General features: G+C 33.7%; 1 protein-coding gene across 2 annotated transcripts; it reads right to left on the bottom strand.

The window, feature by feature from the left end:
• Window positions 1–13,930: 13,930 nt before the first annotated feature.
• On the bottom strand, window positions 13,931–19,852 carry LOC100819201 (subtilisin-like serine-protease S). 2 transcript variants are annotated; one of them, XM_003547844.5, is made up of 11 exons: window positions 19,346–19,852; window positions 19,152–19,246; window positions 18,926–19,023; window positions 18,642–18,800; window positions 17,868–17,979; window positions 17,217–17,748; window positions 16,627–16,721; window positions 16,288–16,530; window positions 16,074–16,188; window positions 15,555–15,738; window positions 13,931–15,106 (listed from the first exon to the last, which is right to left on the bottom strand). In XM_003547844.5, the coding sequence occupies exons 1-11, from the start codon at window positions 19,436–19,438 to the stop codon at window positions 14,544–14,546; spliced, it is 2,289 nt and encodes a 762-aa protein (XP_003547892.1). In that variant the 5' UTR covers window positions 19,439–19,852; the 3' UTR covers window positions 13,931–14,543. The 2 variants fall into 2 exon arrangements, with proteins under 2 accessions (XP_003547892.1, XP_006599275.1); XM_006599212.4 differs by having other exon boundaries at window positions 19,152–19,265; window positions 19,346–19,835.
• Between the last annotated feature and the right edge of the window lie 1,999 nt (window positions 19,853–21,851).

Genomic DNA, 21,851 nt, shown 5'->3' with positions numbered 1-21,851 from the left:
AAAATAGAGTTCCTTTTTATAAAATAATAAAATAAAGAAAAAATAGAGTAAATAGTAGGATGAAAGTACCCTAACTATAAATAGATATATTATGTCAGTTTTTACATTTTATGATACATCTCTACACTGTTTCTTCCTCTCAAATTCGTTTTCCCTTTCCTCTCTCCCAAAACCATCTCTTTTTCCCGCGTGCACTCAAACCTATCCCTGTAAAACTATGATCTCATACTCGTTAACCGTAGGATCATCGATGAATTTGAACAGAAGGTTCAGAATGCATTTTCTCACAACACCACCATTAGGATTTATGAAACTATGTCTGTGGTAAGAGAAATGTTCCTTGCACGGTGCTTCCTTTTTCCTGAATACACCCAAACTTATCCCATTAAACCTATGATCCTGGACTCGTTATCCATTGGATCACTGTGAAATTTAAACACCAGGTTCAAAACTAATCTCCTCACACTCCAATCCTTTCTGCTTCTCTCTAACGCTTGGAAACCCTAGCAGAGCAACCAAAAGAAAAAATTGAGGAATCTTAGGAAACCGCTAGAGACGTTGTTATCACTGCCGGACTACACACATGAGTCTGGTTAGATGTAAGGGATGAGTTTTCACAATTGGGGTTAGAATGAACATGTGTAGGGATCTTTAGAGGATTAAATTAGAGTTTATTTTGGGATTTTTATTGAATTATAATTCTTCCTTTATGATTATAATTAAGATATTGTTGTATTTGACGAACCAATTGATGTCTTAATTTGAACCGGTTGATAAAATTGAGTGCTCTTGGTGCTTTTGTGTTTTTGATCTATGATTTTGATTCGTTTGATTTTGATATGATTATGTGAAATTTTTTGAGGGGTTTTACTCCCCATGTTGTGAGAAGCATTTTTTGTATGATTCATTTGTGTTTTGGACAAGATTTACTAGATTAGTGAGATAAATTGTTATATTGGGATTATAACATTGTGATTGAGATTGAGTGTATGCGATAAATTGAGTACGTGTTGAATTGTAAGATACGTGTGTATTGAGATGTTGTGTGCATTGAGTTATGAGCTATGAACTGTACAATCACACGACTGTAAGACCCTTTAAGGGCGACAAGTTAATGCGTAACGAGTATTGTGATGAGAACTACTATGGGAAACCAATGAGTTTAATCACTTTGAGGTGCGATGAGATAAAATTATTTTGAGAATAATTGAGGAGTCGTGTGTTCTGTATAATTCATAGATAGATTATGTGTCCTAAAATGTTTTTTGGGTTGGACTTGAATCAGGAGGGAGACGCCTTGATGGACTCTTCGGAGTCTAGACCTTGGGGGTAAATACACTCAGTTTGAGTGCTCCTTTAAGCGTGTGCCAATCCCACATGGTTGGAGCATTCTTGCAAAATAGTGTGACCCTGACTGGTCTCCCTATGATTTTACCTGGTGAGAGTGACCTGACTTACCTGTGTGTGGTCTGTCTTGTCATGTACTCTTAGGCCTTCGACGAGATTTTTCACTAACATGGTACCACATTGCACATAGGATTGAGTCTTAGTATATTTGTTGCATAACACTTGTGTATTGATCAATATTGGTTGGTTGAGTGATATTGTATTTTGATCCTTGAGTACATGAATGATGTGAAAATGTGTGAGATGTGTAGTGTTGAGATGTGATGTTACGCAATAAGTGGTGGAATGACATGAGCTATGTTTAAGTTGCATTTCATTTATATGATATGTATATCTACATGTTGTCTCATTTCTCTCTCTATTAGTTAGGAATGTAATAACTCACTCCTTGTGTACTGTTTGTGTTTGGATCATGTGATGATCTCGAACTTTGTGCTCGTGGGAACAGATGACTAGGTGGGTTACTTTAAGGAACCTTGTGTTAGAGGACGTCGGGACACAATGCTCTGATAGGATGTGACATTAGGGCATGTGTTTCTATTTTAATTGCATGATGTCTTGAGTTGAAAATGTTTCTGATAAGTTTTATTTGATAATAGTGAAGTAAATGTGAACCTTTTTCCCACGTGAACTCTTCTATGCTTAAAAAACCTCATTTTATGTAATTCCATATTTTCATGTATCTTATTATATAAATATGTATATCGGGGTAGAGGGTGTCACATTTAGTGGTATCAAAGCAGGTCGAACCTTTCGGTCAGTGTGTTATGTACTTACCATATTCTGGTGTGCGCTCTGTGTGATTACTTATGAGTACTTCTGTTGAACATGCTTGAATTATTATTTATATTTTCTTCTGCATTATTAAATGAGATCGTATAATGCTTGTGATGTGCCTTGCATCGTTAATGTTAAGTCAGGAGTTATGAGACCGGCCATCTGCTATGCAGGGGTTCCATCCATTGACATGTATTATGGAAAAGGTATGTATCTCAAGAATTAACTATCCAGTCTTAGTTTCTTTAGGCAGATATTGTTTTGTAATAAAAAAATTAAATTATTTCTAGCTCAATATGCTTCTAATATGCCATGTTTATAATATGTCATATATCCATAGGCTTGGATTTCTAATAATTAGTTATGTAATAATCTCTTTCTGAATTCCAAATTTTCCCGTCTATCACATTGTGTTCAACTCCTATAACGAGATGACAGAGTATGGAGATCTCTTGAATGTTTCACTTTTCCTTGACTTGTTTTAGTTATGCCTGTTAAAGCAACTTTATTCGACAAGAAGTACAATCCTCTACCAGAGCTATGAACTGGTCCTTACAACATTATTTGTTGGAACCGAAAAGGGAAATGTATCCTTTGCTGATGAATTGACATTCTTTTTATTTAGTCAAATAAAGTTTAAATACTTAAGATTTCTTTATTTTCTTTCTCTTTAAATTTTTAAAGGCCCTGTGGGTTTTTGGGTAGGGTTGGAAATTTGAAGTGATTCTATATTCTTATGACATAAGCATCTAAATATGGGTTCCTAGATTGATAGCTTCTAGTTTTGTGTTTGGCTAGCTTTGGTAACTTGCCAGGTGATATGGTATATTCTAACTATTTGAATCATTATGCTTTGTTTTGACTTTTCCTTTCTTATGAAAAAGATCTTATGTGTGATGACTAGGATTACTAGTTCACCTTGTTGGAAAACAAATTATGACTTACAATCACTTTTAGAGTAGAAGAATCACTTAAGGGTGTGTTTGGGTAAACAACTTAAATGTTTATTCTATAACCTCTTATTACATGAGGACTTATTACCATATATTTGACCATGAAACTTGTTGGAATAAGCTAAAAAAATAAGTCATGCCAAGAAACTTATTGGGATAAGCTAAAAAGAACTTATGGGAGTTATAAGCTATTTTGATAAACTCAAATGAGCTCTTCTAAACATCCCCAAAAAATGTTATACTGTTGGTGTCTTTGGTCTTAGTTCTGAGTGAATCCCTTTCTTTTCTCCATTTCATTTTCATTTATTTTTTTAATAATTAATCACTTGATTTTGCTAGCTTCTCAAAAGAAAGAAAGTGGTTATTTCCCAAAAATAATGGTTCCCAAAGATTCACGTAGCATTTTTTTAGTTATTAAAACAATAAAGAAGAAATTGCAAGTATCCACTGTACTTCCATATGCCTCATGCTCAAATGCATGCAAGATTGCAAACACATGCTTCTTATATGAACTTCATATGTGATGCAATCCTACCCCCCAAGGGCATTGGATAGAAGACTCCAAGAAGATTGGGCCAGAGATGCAAGAGAAGGCCCTAGGATTCTCATGAGCCTTAGGATAGATTTCGGGCCCATGAGCTAAGTATGAGCCCACTTATCTTTGTACATATTAGATTAAGGTTTCATTATTTTTGGGCCTTGTATTTAGGGCTCCATAATGTAGGTAGGGTACCCTAGAAATGTAGGATTTTTCAGCCCTTGTATTTTAGGGCACCTAGACTAGTTTTTGTATTAGGGGTAGTTTTGTAATTTCACATGCATTGAATGAATATTTGATGTGTATTGGAAAATAAATTTAATTGAATTGGGAGAAGCCCAATCCAATTAAATTTTAGAGGGGGAAGTGAGCATTTGCTTACTACACCCCATTGCCACATCATATAGTCACACTTTGTGCATGTCCTTTATGCTTTACATGCCTCATGACACCTAAGCACACTTAGTGGAGAATCTTTGACTTGATCTTGGATTAGTGGGTTGAACCATAGCTAAAATTCACTAATCATAATTAGTGAAATTTTGGCTCCAAAATTTGGCTCCACAAATTTAATTTCAAATTCAAGTAAAATTTGAATAGAAATTCAAATTTCCTTCCAATTTTGTGTAACACTTAGGTTATAAATAGAGTCATGTGTGTGCATTTTTTCAACTTTGATCATTTTGAGAATTACACTTCAAAGTTCAGACCTCATTCGAGGCACAAAATTTCATGCTCCCTCTCCTTCTCTCTCCATTCTTCTTCTCCTACCTCCAAGCTCTTATTTGTGGCTTCCTATGATGGTAAGCTTCTTCTAGACTCATCTTCTACTTGAAGTGACATCTCCATTCATCTTTCCCCTTCTCCATTTCGCTGCAATCAGACCTCAAGAAGCAAAGAAATCCATTGATAAAGAAGATCCAAGGCCTACAAGCTCTAATGGAGCTACATCAATATGTGACAACTTGGAACCACTAACAAACTTAATATGTTTTTCATGCTTATGTGCTAGGTATTATAAGATTAGATTGATAAGAAACAACTTGGAGCCACTAAGGTTGAATGGTTTGTGACTAGTGAATGGTCTCCGGATGGGTGCTATTTCATGACAACTACTAACAGCTCCAAAGCTTCAAGTTGACAATGGGTATGTAATATATGGCCATTAGTGTAAAATGCCTAAAAACATGTAATATTCTAACCGTAGGCACATTATTTTTTTAGTGTAAAATGTCATCCTGATCGGCCACTTTATTCATTCCCATTGATTTGATAATAAATAGTCAATGATTAATTTAAACAACACTTAGTGGTCTTATTGGACAATAACTCATTATTTATAGGAGAACATTTTATTGATTGTAATATGTTGCTTTCCACTTTTTTGGTGGTCATAGTCTTATTCACAAAGAGAGGCCTTTGTGTTACATTGTATTTTCTTTTATTGAAGGATCAAGATTTTTCACTACAGTGGGTCATTGTACTTCAAGAAGATATTTGAAAAATTGTACTAGGTCAGTAGTGTCTTGAACTTTTGCTGAATAATTGTTTTTTTTACCACCTTTTCACAAATGTTATTGAATTGTATGCAAACTATTTTTACGTTGATTGGAAACTAGAGTCACTCAATAAATTTGGTGATATTTTTGAATTAATTAAGTCTCTAAATTTGGTACAACTTGAAGATAAAAAAACCATCAGGTTCGTGACCAAGTTTATGACACTACTAGAAATTATACATTTAACATCGCTAGGTTAACATCGGTTTTCAACAAAACCGATGTTAACACAAACGCAGTGGCATACTGGTAATAAGACGAGTTTATTAACATCAGTTTTGACAAAACCGATGTTAACATAGCCTCGTTAACATCAGTTTTGTCAAAAGCGATGTTAACGAGGCTATGTTAACATCGGTCTTTCAAAAAACAGATGTCAACAAGGCTATGTTAACATCGGTTTTTAAAAAAAACTGATGTTGTGTTTTTACTTAAACTACAAACTGAAAAGCCTTTCCTCTTCTCGCGCTCAGTCTTTCACAAACCCACCCTCGTGACTGCCATTGTCCCTGACCCCCGACGTTGAGTCTCGCAAAGCCACCCTCAGGCCGTCGTCGCGCTCTGGTCGTGTCTGTTGTGACGCTCACCGCCGTGTCTTGGTAAGTTTTCTTGCTTAGGAAAAATTAATGTGGTCACTGCCATTGTCTTTGAATGACGTTTATTGCTTTCCTTGCAGCCATTCCATTGGCACCAAAGCACTTTTTACTCCTCTTTGTACTCGTAATCGCAAGGTAAGTTTTGCTTGTGCTTGCCATTATGTTAACTTCCCTTAGTTATAACTTCCCTTAAACTGAGCTTTTAACTTCCCTTAGTTGGTCACAACCTGCATGTGATCTATTTAGGAAAGTTGTACTTTGATTGTTTCAAGCTTCAAATACCCTGAGACTAGGCTCAGGCCTTTTGATTTGCACTATATCAGAGGTGAGTGAGCCTATTGGCAATTACCCCTTTGTTCTTAGTGATTATTATTTGTGTTGTTGTTGATGAAGCTCCGTTGCTGCAGCTTTTGGAGTTGTACTTGTTATTTCTTTCATCCACAGAACGAACATTGTAGGTAAAATTATTCTTTTCTTCTGTAACATTTCACTAAACATATGATAGTATAGCATGGGTTTTTTCTGTACTTGTTGTTTGTATTTTTTGAATAAAATTTCTGCTATTTGTTAATTCCCTTAACAAGTACTGTTATTGATTTATATTCGGTGAGTTGAAATTTCATTTACGAATGTGAAGACTTGGTTTTTAAATAATCTCTTTAAACTTTAACATCTACTTCTAACTCCGGTGATCAAATTATACATTATACAAATTAAAAAAATAGTAAAAACATTAATTAAGAGAGCAAATGATGAGAAATTTCATATGAAACATGTACTTGCTACACTGCTGGCAGAACCTTTGTTTCTGACCTCCAATTGTGACCTGTGTAGTCTTGGAATGGACTTCACGGACCTTATGGCGTCTATGATAGTCTTTGCAGTTACTGAGATCAGAGTGGCACCCGTCCACAAGGCATAACACTATTTGTGTCTCGTTGTTAAAGGAAGGAGCTCTCTTAGCTGACCCTGAAAAAGATGAGGATATCATTTTGGAGACTCCAACAACACGACCATCTTTGGACTTAGCCAACACTGATGATTCCGTGCCAAAATTTTCCACCTGGCCAAGCTTCAAGTCAATAGAAAATTACCCCTTAGTTCTATACATTCCATATCTGCTTCAGGGAGCTATGAGACCAGCAAAACTTGCAGATAGACCGGATCATGTGGTCGATGATCCCCTATATCTGATGACATTGATCATCCCAAAGCTTTTTCTGAAGCCATTGCAGGTTATATGAGATGCTACCGTGTTCGAGGTGTTTAATGAAGACTTCCCCTTGTACATAAAGCATGAAGATCTATCTGAAATAGCACACGGTGGTCAATGTCTCAGCATCTCTGTTATACAGTTGTGGATTCTATAAGTCAATTTAGATTATTGTTAATTACCTAACTTATTATTTTAAATTCATACATAATTTACTTTGTGTTAACAACAATAGGCATATGATTGAGACAAGTATGCGAGTGGGGAATCCCGATGTGTATGGATTCCTCGAGCCACAGTCCATCGAGAGATCTGGCAATCACAATTTGAATCAGAAAGCTACATGAAGAACTGGATGCAGAATTTAAAATGGGATGTGTACCTAGGAGCCTACCTGAATGGGTAAGTTAAATTGAAAAAATGAATTTAAATAGTGTATAATAGTATAATAACCTATATTGGTGTCCACTGCAGTGCACATTGGCAAATGGTCATCATTTTGCCTAAGGAAAATGTTGTCATCTGGTTTTGTTCATTGCATAATAGGCCAGACAACTACCTCAAAGGAATAATTAATAGGTCAGTGTTGTTTTTCAATACATTTGCATTAGCATTATTCGGGAACATCAATATTTTAATTGTACAATAACCATCCATGTTTGTATTCAACAGTGCTTTGAAAGGACTTGACGATACTCCATAAAGCAAATCCAAGGCTGGTGCTAGGTGGATTGTTGTTAAAGTAAGTGATTTAAACAATGCTTCTACTTATATTTTATGTCTGTGTAGACTAATTTGTAGTTAACGTTGAATATTTAAATTTCATAATATATTTAGTGTAATAGACAAAAAGGAAACACTGAGTGTGGCTATTACGTGATGCACTGGATGTCAACTATAATCTTAGGAAGTTTTAAGAATAATTGGGAAACGGTAATTGTTTAATTCAAACAAATTTGATTTTGTTATAATTGATATTATATTATTAACTTATGTTTTATTTTATCATGCAGTATTTCAATGATGCTAGACCATTGGAACCAGAGAGATCGAAGGCACTTCGCATCCAGTGGGCAAAGTATTATCTGAAAGTTACAAATGAAACTTAGGATGTTTAGGCAATTTTGTAATTTTAGTTTACTTGCTTTACATTTTTTACAATTCATGTCTCCTTTTAACATTACATATTCTTTTAATTCATAGTTATTAATAATTTTCTCATGGAATTTTTCTGCTAAAAACTATTTTAAAACAGAATGAAAATTATATATGTTGTGTTGTGTGGTCTGATTTAAAATTTGCAGGTTAATTTTTGGGTTTATTGAAAAATAGATAATGTATTAAAAAAAATCCTAAAAACAACATTGGTTTTTTTAAAAAAAATCAATGTTAACCTACACTAACAACATCAGTTTTTAAAAAAAAATTACAAAACTGATGTTAATGTTGGCAGTTGACATTGGTTTTATTACAAAACCGATGTTAACGTTGGTACTTAACATCGGTTTTTGTAGAAAATTGATGTTAACATTGGAAGTTAACATCGATTTTTGTAAAAAACTGATGTTAACTGCCAACATTGGTATGAACATATATATCTTTTTGTGTAATTCTTATTATATAACATCGGTTATTTAAATAACCGATCTTGTTATTTTACGTTAACATCGGTTTTCAAAAACCGATGTTAATGATAATACTTTCAACATTGGTTAATAACTGATGTTGAAAGTCTTAAATAACTGATGTTAATAGCTTATTTTCTAGTAGTGTGATATTTATTTTAGTTGAGTTGTATCTTTTGTTCTTTTAAGACCGTAGACTAATTGCAGGTCAAGGACCACCAAAGTCAACCCAGACTTCTACAAAAGCCTTTTCTACCAACACTACAACACCGATTAGAGATATTAAAAATCTAATCTTGGGATTCCTTTTGGATACTACTTTTTCCTGTGTTACTTTTTGTGAGTGGTACTATTTCTCTTATTAGGATTCAACATTACTTATTTTTATTGCTCTATTGATGATTAGGAAAAATATTAGTGACATTTATATATATATATATATATATATATATATATATATATATATATATATATATATATCATGAGCAAATGGAGTTGATGAGGGAGCTCTGTGGAAAGGCTTAGGAACATCTATGTGTGCTATTTCTTTTGGTTTTGTTGCCACAACCATTTTGATTTCAATGTTTCTTATAATGGCCATATTTGAACATTTGTTCAAACCCACCTTACAATTTTCCACACCAGAATATATGTTGTGACTGTCATACCCTAATTTCATCTAGAAACTATCGTTTGTTGATCTTTTGATCCTTGCTAATCGGCTTACAGTGTTGAACACCAGTTACAGTGCGAAACAGATGATCATTCAATGTTTTGATCAAGAACGCGAAAGATATCGAAAGGTAAGGGCAAAAGGGTCATTACAGGGAGTTTTCTGGACCCTGGCTCACCTAGGCTAGCCTCTGGCTCGCCTGGGCCCCCAAATAGCTTAGGGGTGAAGGAACCAACTCGCTTGGGTGAGCTGACAGGTTGAAGTAACAGCTCGCCTGGACGAATTGCCATGACCCCTAATGCCATCTTTTGCTATAGATAGGCATGAGGGAGGCTAAGTGAAGGGTTCCAAGGTCCAACATTGAGAGAAATTGAGAGAAATCAGAGAGAAGAAGAAGAAAGAAGAGAAAAACGAGGCCAAGGCACTACCGAATTGCGACCATAATCGACTTCTACATCATTCTTCGTTCGTCATCCGGTTAGTGTTTGTCTTTAAGGATTTGAACAAGATGTATAGACCCTTAGGGGTCCTCTTTATTGTTTTGTGCATCTTCATCTCCTTCTCCTATCATCGGTAATTGCTTTTCTTTTGTAAAGTAAGTTTTAACCGATCATTAGTGCTGCAAGTTATTAAAAAAGGTTAAAGGTTAATAAGCAAAAACCAAAATAAAACCAACTCATAAACTTCTTCATTTCATCAAATATCGCTTGAGATCGTTTCAAGGTCCAACACCTTAACGATTCTCTCTGATTTTCAAAAAAATCAAGAGGTCGTTTCAAGGTCCAATGTCTTAACGATTCTCTCCGCTTTTCAAAGTTTAAAACATCATTTCAAGGTCCAACGCCTTAAACGACTTTTGTTCGCAATCAAAATCAATCTTTCAAAAAATATAAAATCAATGTAATACAACAAACTTTCAGACTTAAAGAACTACGTAGGTCTGAATTCCTCATCGCACCTAAGGATACGTAGGAGCAAGGGCAACACCCTTGTCGACCCAAAAAAAATAATAAACATAAAAAGGGAAAAAACATAATTTTAAGGTCATGTTTTGTACACTCGATTAAAGGCTGTCATCCCTTGTGACGGGCGCGTGTGGTGCTAATACCTTCCCCGTGCGTAAACAACTTCCGAACCTTATTTTCGAAACACACAAACCTTCGTCTTTTGGTTTTACTAACGTTTTCCTCGAATAAACATTGGTGACAACTCCACGCGTTTTCCTTCTTGAAAGATGCACCTTTTGAATCTCGCCTCGCTCTCCCGCCAAAGGGTAGGTTGCGATAGTGACATTATCAGATTTAAGACCACCCCAGAAAACCTTGCTTTCATTCACTATTTCTAGAACCTGCTGACATCTCTCTCTGCATAGAGAAAAGAATGTTTTGATAATTAACTTGTGTTGGTTAAGAAGTAGAAAATAATTATTCACTTTCACGAAGGCTTACAATTGAATTGAGATAAATAATGTTATTTATATCTTCAAAATTTGAGCATTTGATTTAAAATAAAGGAGAATAACCTGCAGGCCACCCAAGAAAACAAAGCATGTTTGTTTCACTATAAAAAGTTGGTGATTAGTTCAATACAAAAAGTGAGCATTATAGTAGTAGTATTTTGGAAAGTTATGGTGGTTGAATGAATAAAAGGTGACTTTCCCTATCTAGTTATGTGATTGATGTTTGTTTTAACATGACTAATAAAATTGAATTTGAAGGGTGATGTTATTTACTTGTTGTGGGTGACAGGTTCCAATAGCATCTAATTTCTCAGTCTTAATGTTAGGGTTGCAGTATTCTACCTGCATTGCCCAACCTACTCCTCTGCTATCTTCTTAAACGGAAGGGATTTATTGGCCTTCTCATGATCATCACTTTATATTTAATTAATTCATTTTCACAATTTTTCTAACCACTCCTCTCTGTATATTTATTATACAAACATATTTTGCATATTTATTTGTATTGAATGTGGAGGCATAAGTGATCAATTATTTATTTCTCAAGTAATCAAGATCATGGAAGTTGAGGTTGTGACATCCTCTACCCCACACATATATTTACTAATAATAAAAGGAATAAGAATGCAGAATTAATTAAAAGTTTTTAAAACATATTTAAATAAAAGCATTTCAAAAGGGTAAAAGACTCACATTCATTTTTCTAACATCATAATAGAAAGTGTCCTATAAATAATAAAATCATCTTAGTTCAAAACAAGGTTGTCCAAGACTTCATGCAATTAATATAGAAACCTATGCCCCAATGTCACATCCTATCAAAACATTGTGTTCTAGCAGCCTCTAACATGAGGTTCTTTAAAATCATCCACTTAATCATCTGCTCCCACGAACACAAGGTTCGAGATTATCACAGGATCCAAACACAAATAGCACACAAGGAGTGAGTTATCACATTTCTAAAAAAATACAAATAAGCAAAGATATAATCAAAATAAATTAGGAAAATATTTATAACATAGCTCAACTTAATACAATCCATGTCACTTCATCACTTTATCATTTAAAATTCATTTTTAAATCATCAATCACATTACACATGAATCACACACTTGAGTCAATACGTAATAACACTTATCAATTTCATAATAAACAATTTGCAAGCGTTATGTAAAAATTATACTAAGACTCAAACCTATATGCAATGTGGTACCATGTTAGTAAAAAATCACACTAGGGTGCTTAGGAGTACATAACAAGACACACCACACAATGGATATGTCAAGTCACTCTTACTATGTAAAATCACAAGGTGACCAGTCAGGTTCACTCTATTTTGTGAGAATGCTCCAACCATATGGGATCAACATATGCTTAAAAGAGTACTCAAACCGAATGTCTTTACCCCCAAGACCTAGACTTCGAAGAATTCGTTAGGGTCTCACCTTCCTGATTCAGGTTCAACCCCTAAAACAATTTTTGCACGCAAACACTGTTCATCAATTATACAATACTCACGACCTTATACTCGTGTTTAAAAAATCGATGTTGTATACGACTTTTGTAACACTCCATTTTTTGTAAAATAAATTTAAAATAATTTTATTTTAAAAAAATAAAGTTTTAGAAAAATAATGAAATTTTTATAATTAAATAAATAATGAGAAATAATTTTATTAATTAAAATAATAGTTTGAAGGAAAATAAAAATGATATTTTATTTATTCGTTTGATAGGGAGTAAAATAAAGTTCTTGTTTATAAAATAAAAAAGACTAAATAATAGACTAAGAGTACTCTAGCTATGAATAGACCTATTAGATCAGTTTTCACATTGACGACATGTCTTTATGCTTTCTTTTCCTCTGAATTTCGTTTTCCCTTCTTCCTATCCCAAAACTTTCTCCTTATTTATTTAATTATATAAATCTCATTATTTTTTTAAAACTCTATTTATTTTTGAATAAAATTATTTTTAATTTATTCTACAAAAAATTGGATGTTACAACTTTCAACATTAGTTTTTTTAGAATTGATGCAAAAAGTGTTTCAGAATGCACAATTTTGGTCATATTTCTACATTGATTTTAGGTAGAACCAATATAAATAATATTTTCAATACCGATTTTAGAACCAATGTAGAAAAATGTCTACTTTCAACGACAGTCATTTCAATATTGGTTCTAGAACCAATGTTAAAACTCCTCCAAAATCGATCTTAAATCTCTTTTATGTAATAATGTTTCTTGAAAGATATAATTTCATTTTATTGGGATTTTTTTTAAGAAACCATAAATAATGACTCTTTATCCTTCAATAAGACTCATTATTTGAAGAAAAATCTATACAAGAATGTGGAACATTGATGATCAATTTAAATGTTTGTTGCTATTTTTATTTCATTTCATAAGAACTTCCATCTTTATGTGTGCATGCTTTTGTTTATGTGCGTGGGTGTGTTATTCATTTTTAATCTTTAAAAATATTAGACGTGCATGTGCATTACTCATATTTTTAATTTGTAGTGTTTGTTATTATTTTTTTAATCTTCAAGACCGAGAGAAACATCGACCGACTTCTCTCATTGGCTTCATCACGTTGAAGGTAAAACCCTCTTCGTCCTCTTCCACGAGAGATAGACGTTGCATCTCCCCCTCCATGATCAACAAAAGTCATCACCAAAACTTCTCCCTAAAAGAGAGAAAAATCATTACTTTTTAAAAAAATAATTGAAAGAAAACATAAATTATGTTATGATACTCTAAAAAAATAATCACTGGATAATTTTACATCAAAGTCATTTTCTTTTTTCAATTTATAATAAAATGACTCTTAATTGAGTTTAATTTTGATACAATGTCAGTATAAACTATCAACTAATTGAAAATTGCTTTAAATATGACTTTTAAAGGATTTATTATAAAAATTATTAATCTTCAATTATATGACAATTGATGTATTTTAATTAAGTTCAAAAATATAATTGCTAAATAATTAGGGAGTGCTTTGCATGTGCTCAAGTGATGTATAATATATAAGACTCATGATTACAAATCAATGGAGTCTAGGTAGTCTAGCATAGTAGCATCTAATTTAATGCTCCAACACATGGTTCAAAAATATAGCTAAGCAAAATTGTGGCTGCATTGATTTCGGACCATGTACAACATATTACGGTTCAACATAATTAAGAATGGAGTATTAGATGTTTGATATGTCATAGTGATTGTGGTTACTCTTTTACTTCCTATTTTCTTTTTTTTTCTTGTAGTTGAAGGTAACTAACTATTGACAAGGAAAACAACACAAATGACAAAATAACTCAGCCACATCTTGCAGTTTGCGATGTACAAATTCCCTTAAACCCACAAATGATAGACAAAGAAAATTCACCAAGAATGTCCAGAATACCACCCACTGGAGCTTCAACTTTACAAATATTTGAGTAACTTGGCCTATCTCAGATATCTGCATGTGGATGTGACTGATTTGCTGGTTTTTCAGTTCATATAAAGTATATGCGAGTATGCTGCACCAATTAATAAATAATGAATTTCAGAGTAATTTTAAATATACCATCTCTTTGGACACTATTTTTGGTAACTGTTGCTACTCCAAGCACATAATGAATATAATTTTGGCAGTGATCATCTAGTTTGCATCAGAAATTCAATAAGAATGGTTGTTCTAGTGACTATGGTATTCTCAAAGCTCTTATGCTAATATAGATATTTACAAGCATTGCTATCTGACCAACCCATTTTTTCCAGGAGCAACCCGGACAACCAAAGGACTAGTGACTTGTGATCTTCTATTCCTCCATGACAAGAGCCCAAATGCATATCCCTTTGATGGAGCAGTTACTTTGAAATTCACAGTGAAATTGATTTTCTGTCCAATTCTTGAGAAGATTAACCGGTTAGGTATAACACTGACTCTAACACCAGGTGGAGGAGACACTACAGCTTTATAAACACTTTTTGCTTTCCCAACATTGGTCACAATCCTAGTAACTGAAAAGTTGTCTTTAAGATTTGGCACTGAAATAGACGGGTAGTTGAGGTCAGATGCTGTGCTAAATGCCCTATCACATGTGCTGTTGTCTCTTGTAACTTGGTGGAGTGACCTCGGATCATAACCAAGTGAACACAGGAATGCAACAAAATCTGCTGGCTTTAAGTCATAGATGAGACCAGGATCAAGAACTCTTGCAGGGTTCACAAACCCCGATCCATAATCAAATGCATTAGCCCTTCTTTGTTCTGGATCAGCAATGATGGGTCTGTGGTGCTTATCCAGAATTGTAGCTGCATAATGAGTTTATGATTAGTCTCTTGAGTGGAACTAGCAAAGCCAGTGCACTGTAAGATATATAGTATATATCAGGAGAATGTTAACAATGCACTCTTTAACAAATTCTTTTTCAACACACTCTTTTGTTATTGGATGATAACTCCTATTAAATGATGCGAGTTCCACCCCTTGTTTAATTTGTTTCATTCACTGCAAGTCCTTAATGAAGAGTATGTTGGAAAGTTTGTAGCTGGCATTCTCTATGTATGATTTTATTTCCTTTTGGTGATACAGTAGAATTCTTTTATAATGTTCAGTTTCTAGATTTATAAACATTGACAGATGGAATTTAATCTATTATGGAGTTCTGTTTCAATTTGTCTGATTAAGATTAGTCTCTAACATATTTTAGTTTATATATATAGGCCTCTGGAAAATGATATTAATATCAGTATGATTTACCAGTGGTCAAGATGGCAGATTTGATAGCAGAAGGAGACCATGAAGGATGGACAGCTTTGACTAAGGTTGCAATTCCTGTTACATGAGGACAAGCCATAGAAGTTCCTGAGAGAATGTTGAACATGTTTCCAGCTGCTGGAGACCATGCTGCAAGGATATTTAGTCCTGGAGCTGTGACATCGGGCTGCGGAGCAACATGAGCACAGTCAGAAGTCCAAGAATGAAGTAAAAAATAATAATGAATAGACTTATATACCTTTTTGGTCTCTCAAATTTGGACTTAGTTTTCTCTTGGTTCCCCAAATTTAAAAGTGATTATTTTCGTCTCCTAATTTAGAATTAACTCACTAGTAGGTTATTTTCAAATTATGGGATGAAAATAATTACTTGTAAATTTGGGGACTAAAAGGAAATTAAACTCAAATTTGAGGGACAAAAAGATTTTTAAAGCTAATGAATATTGTTTGTCAACTCTAGAATATAGATGGAAATTCAGTTGCATGCTAAGTAGAATGTCACCTTCAGAATTTCTGGGTTCAAAGCATTGGGGCCTTTAGAAGAAAATGCTGCTACACGTGGTGCAGGATGAGCTCCAAGAACTGTCTTTGCTCCAAATATTCTTGATTCAGGCTTACTGTTCAGTATATAACAGGACGCATGGTTAGACTTTGGAGACAGTACGAGAGTACTTCACCGATATGTCATTTTTTTCATTTACAAATACAAAACAAACCGTGTAGTTCTGAGATAGGATAGAATCTTTTCTCCTGTTTTCTTTCCAACAATAGCTGAAGGGATCACAAATGGGATGGCAACATCTTGATCTGTCTCATCAATAAGTATCATGCCAACTCCACCTGCAGCTTTCACTATCTTGCTCTTTTCCACCTTTGACTCTGTTGAACTCTCTGCGTGTCTACACACCAGAACCTTGCCTTTGCTCTTTGTTTTATTCAGAGAACTCTCCAAACAGTAACTACAGAAGCCAGTAAAAGAGAACAAAATATAGCTTAAGAGTCATCTTTTTGCATTGATTTTTAGGTAGCTCTCACTTTTAAGTACCTTGCTTCACCTGGATTGATAAGGAGTAAAGTATCCTCCATTGGCTGCAGAAGCAGAAATTATCCTTGTGGAGGCATTCATTTCAAAAAGGCTGAGACTTTCACCCTGTTTCAATCATGGGAAACTACTCAGGATCCAAATGCCACCTTTAAAAAAAGGCTTAAATATTTTTTTATTCACAAAAATATGACTTCCTTTTAAAATTAGTTCTTATTTAAATTTTGGATCCTGCCAATGAGTGTCTTAAGAACATCAGTTAAGAAATTAATAAATAGATTTTTTTTTAACTAAATTCATGGTCATTGGAAATTATGGTGGAAGTACTATAAAAACTTTCTAATTTTTATTCCTTCTTATAATAAGTGTTCTAAGAGTACTTATTAGTGTTTTCCTTAAATTTGATTCATCTTAACACCTAAAAATTACAAAAATCATATACTTTTAATCTCTAGTGAAAGGCTAAAATTAAAAATTCAGTGTTTTTGTTGAATGTAACAACTCAAAGCCAATAAAACTTTATATCTAGGCTCAAATAAAAACAAAATGTAACACTTTTCAACTACCAAGAATATACTCAAGCCAACAGTCAATAAGTTTTACCATGATTTTGGCACCATTTCCCAACATGATATCAGAAGTGAAATCCCTATCAGTTGAGCTGGCAGCAACAGTGAGCATCCATGGAGCAAGATTAGTGGCAGAGCCAGCACTGCCTTCATTTCCAGCCGATGCAACAACCAGCACGCCACGACTAACAGCATGGAATGACCCCACAGAAATGGCATCACTGAAATAGTCTCCCTGGGGTGATTCAGCCCCCAGAGAAAGAGACAAAATGTGAACCCCATCTCTTATAGCATCATCAAAGGCTGCTAGCAAGTCCACATCGTAGCATCCAGAATCCCAACATGTCTTGTACACTGCAATTCTGGCCATTGGTGCACCTCCCCTTGCTCCTCCACTTGCCAGCCCCTTGTAGTTCATGTTTGCCACAAACCTCCCTGCTGCTATGGAGGCTGTGTGGCTCCCATGGCCAGTGCTGTCCCTTGCAGATCTGAAGGACTTTTTTGCATCTGAATCTCCCTCAGCAGCTTCATATCCACTCCTGTAGTATCTTGCTCCTATCACTTTCCTATATTATTATCCACAAAATTGTTAGCCATTGAAGATGACAAAACCATGTTGAAGACGTCATGTTTGGTCTGTGAAGTGAATATGAAACTAGATGAGGATAAGGTTTCAGCCTTAAACCTGTTGCATGATGAGGAATTGAATCCCTCCCCTGATTGACATTGGCCTTTCCAGCCAGGTGGCACTGCAGGCATGTCGGTGTCACTGAAGCTTGGGGATTCTGGCCAAATTCCTGAGTGAATAGTGATTGTGAAAAAAAAGAAGAAAGAAACTCATTATCATTCCCATTTTATTATCAAAATCCAATTATTAAGGCTGCCATGTCAATTGAGTATTTTTAGCATGCAGTGCCTAAAGTCCTATACCAGTTTTTCCAAGGTATGTTTTCAAGATTGAGTTTCATATATTGCAGGAAGAAGAGGGCTAGCAATACACTTCTTCGGACAAAACCTATTAAAAAATTATAAAATTATGAATGAGATTTTAAATAAGGAGTGTGACTCACATAATTTTGTGATTACTAACAAATTTGAATAGTGTGATGTTTGTTGATATTACTCTTTGCAGGAATTATACCAACAGCAAACAGGAGATGGAAAAAGTATATTTAGGTTTTGCTTTTCTCTACTGAAGACGATTTAAGTAACTGAAAAAGTACACTAGTAAGAATTTGACTACCATAGCAATGCCATTTGAAGTCCAATTTCCAATGTTATTGATTATACTTTCCCTAAGTCTGCTAGGGCTAAAAGGAGGGGAATAAAGGGTCTGAGACCCTGCCATTAAAGTAATAAAGCAAGTGTGGGCGAATAAATGCAATTATGCTACATTGAAGTAATCAACTTATCATCAAGACCGAAACTTTTCTGCAAAATGGTAAGGCTGCAAACTAACCAGTATCAATGAAACCAATGATGATGTTTTCTTGGTTTCTGATGGAGTAACCAAGAGTCTCCATGGTTTGGTCATCCAGAAGTCCCATGAAATCCCATGAGTGAGTTGTGTGCAACTTTCTTTTAGAATTGGGAAAAACAGAAACCACTCCTGGCATTTCTGGTTAAATTTGGGCACACAAGTCAAAAAACAAAAAACCATTATTAAAACAAGTTCTGAGGTGAAAACTGAGAAGTTGAGAAAAAGAAAAAAAGAAAATAGCAGCCGGAAACTTCCTGACATACTAGAAATTTGGGAAGCCTGTTCATCACTGAGTTTGGCTGCAAAGCCTCTGAAACCATGTCTGTAGGTATAAATATGAGAAGCTTGGGCTTGTTCAATGCTGTCAAAACATTACAATGAGGAAAAAAAAACTCACTTATTTAAAACAAGGTGTGATTAAGAAAATGAAACTAATTGAAAAGACTAGCAAAATTTGCCAAGAAAAGAAAAAGTGGTCATAACTCTGACCTTCCACTGTGAACAGAAGCAAGAATTTGATGATTTTCCTTCAGAATATCATCTGGGTGTTCCCCACTTTTGCTTCCCATGTACACTACATAAACCTGCCATCCAATCCATATTCTACACTTCACTTAAGAACCCCAAAACCCAGTGAACCATAACCAAAAATTCTACGCAAAGAAGCCACTGTTTGAATTTACCTTGGTAGAAAAGCAAAAGCTAACTTTTGCAGCAAGAACAGTCAGAAACAGAAAAAACAAAGCACTGCTCGTAGTATAACCAGAAGAAGACATTGTTATTATGTGTTAAAGTCTCAACCTTTGGTGACTAAAAGCAGTGTATATATCAGCATATAGGACACAGGAACCGGGTTCTATAAATAAAGAGTGGTATGTAACCATAAACAAGCAATTCAAGATTCTGAGAATAATAATAATAATAATAATAATAATAATAATAATAATAATAATAATAACAATAATAAAAGAAAGCCCTGATGGAAAAAAGAAAAATGAAGGAAGAATCATGGTTGAAGAGGAATCATATTGGTGTGTGACATGTGTTAGTGTCGAACGAGGTTGTTTTAAATAACAACAAAAAGAGGCGAATGCGATGAGAAAACATGGAGTATAGTACTAGTACTAGTGCTAGTGGTGGCAATTAGCAAAAAGCCAAAGGGTAGTAGCACTAGTGGGAAAAGGGTGTTTTAGATGATAACCAAGAGAGAGAAGAGAAAAGGACTAATGCTTTGTAACAATGCCAAGCAATCACAAAGCATATTCCAGTTTTTGGTGTCTACTCAAATGTCAATAGGACCCTCTTATTCCGGAGACTGTTAAAAGCAATGTAATCCACACTCAAGCTAATTAGTGGAGGCAAGGTGGCTGAAAATGCATGTGACCTTAGTATCGATTATTCCACTATTTTTTAGTAGGGAAAAAAAGTATGTTATTTGATTTAATCTAATTAATAGGTGGTGGTGACGTAAAATTTGTCACTTGTGGAGTGTTCTATCAATAAATAATTGAGGGATAGTATATGTCCCAAATCCCAATGCTAAAGGCTGAGATTCTTAGATATACTATACTATAAACACTTTCTCATGTACTATCATGCTCTAAATTGATGGATGCACTTGGGATTTTTGGATATCACACTCAAAATTACTGTTGAAACCGAGAAGAGACAAAATACGCCATCCATTCATTCTCCAAGACTATATACTATCATTTACTGTTGAGATTTAAATAAATATTTAATTGACTATGTATGTATATATTTAATTATGGTATTAGGTGTTAACTTTTAATCAATAATTATAATTTTTTTACTTTATTCTTTAAAGTAAATATCTAATTTTAGAAAGGTCAAATTTTAAGTTAACAAGTTAAATTCTAAGGAATTATAAAATTATTTTAATTTTATTTTTTATCATTATGATATTGATGTGAGCAGTCAAATATGCAATAATTTTGTTGATGTATTTTTCTTGTAAGTTTTTTTTATGTCTAATTTTTAATGAATTTATAAAATTATTTTTACTTTTATTTTTTATCACAATAATATTAGTGTGAAATATCTAACAATTTTGTTAAAAAAAATTGATTAATCTTCTTTAGTGAAATCTATTTCCTAATATTTTTTTACAACTACTAAAAAAATTAATTAAGCCTAACATTAATATTAAAAGAATTCATAATATAAACCTTGTTCATTTTGTTCTTAAAGAGTTCTGAACACTTTTTTCTTAATTATTAATTGGGTAAAATTTCTGTGACTTAATATTATGTAATAATCGAAACCCGTTAAATAGAAGTTGAACCTTCTTGTTATCGAAAAAAAAAAGTCGAACCCTCTTTTTTCTTTTTTAACTTTTTGTAATAAAAAAAAGTTAAACCTTAACTTTTGAACCCACGTCATGTAATAAGATTTTCGTAAATTTATTCACCAATAAAAAAAACATTAAAGTGCTACTGGTACTACTATTAACTTTTTTTTTCTTTTTTGTTCACGCTCTTGTCACTGTAGAATACAGACACTGATGCAGAGAAACTTTACCGTTATCCTGCATCATTCTCATGGAATTTCAGTGCCTAAAGTCAACATTCTGATGGATGTATATATGCTCAGTTATCTTAACCTAATGATCAAATATGATTAGCTCAACTGCAGATGTATCAACAATTACCATCATTATGATCAATTTCTTTCATTACCTGAAAACATAATAATTTCTTTCGTAAGAGAAAACAATAAAAAAAAATTACCACAATCATTAAACAATATCATGGTACCAGCATTTCCACTATAGCCATGTCATTTACGGAATCTTAAATCACACCATTGCATATGTTGTATTCCCAAAGCCCAAGTTTTTATTATCCAAACTTCTCGGGTTAGTTAGAAGCTTACTGTAATTTTTCCATCTTAATTGAACGTCCATTAAATGGAAATCAGATTATTCATATGCACGGAAATCATATTCGTTATATTTTAATTTATGTTTTTTTCTTATGATTATTTTAATTTGAGTTTAAAATGTATAGAGAATAATAACAACAATTCTGGCCACTCAACATGAAGAAATCAAGTATATAATTATGAATGACTTTTTTTTCAGACTTTAATCTTTTTATCAAACTTTAAATTAGTTAAAATCTTTTTTTTAATGAATCGAAAGGTTGAAATAAGAAAGATACTTTTAAG

The sequence above is a fragment of the Glycine max genome, chromosome 16, assembly GCF_000004515.6.
Source record: "Glycine max cultivar Williams 82 chromosome 16, Glycine_max_v4.0, whole genome shotgun sequence".
Taxonomy (NCBI): domain Eukaryota; kingdom Viridiplantae; phylum Streptophyta; class Magnoliopsida; order Fabales; family Fabaceae; genus Glycine; species Glycine max.
The sequence above is the reverse complement of the archived record's forward strand: the minus strand, read 5'-3'. Positions and strand labels throughout refer to the sequence as shown.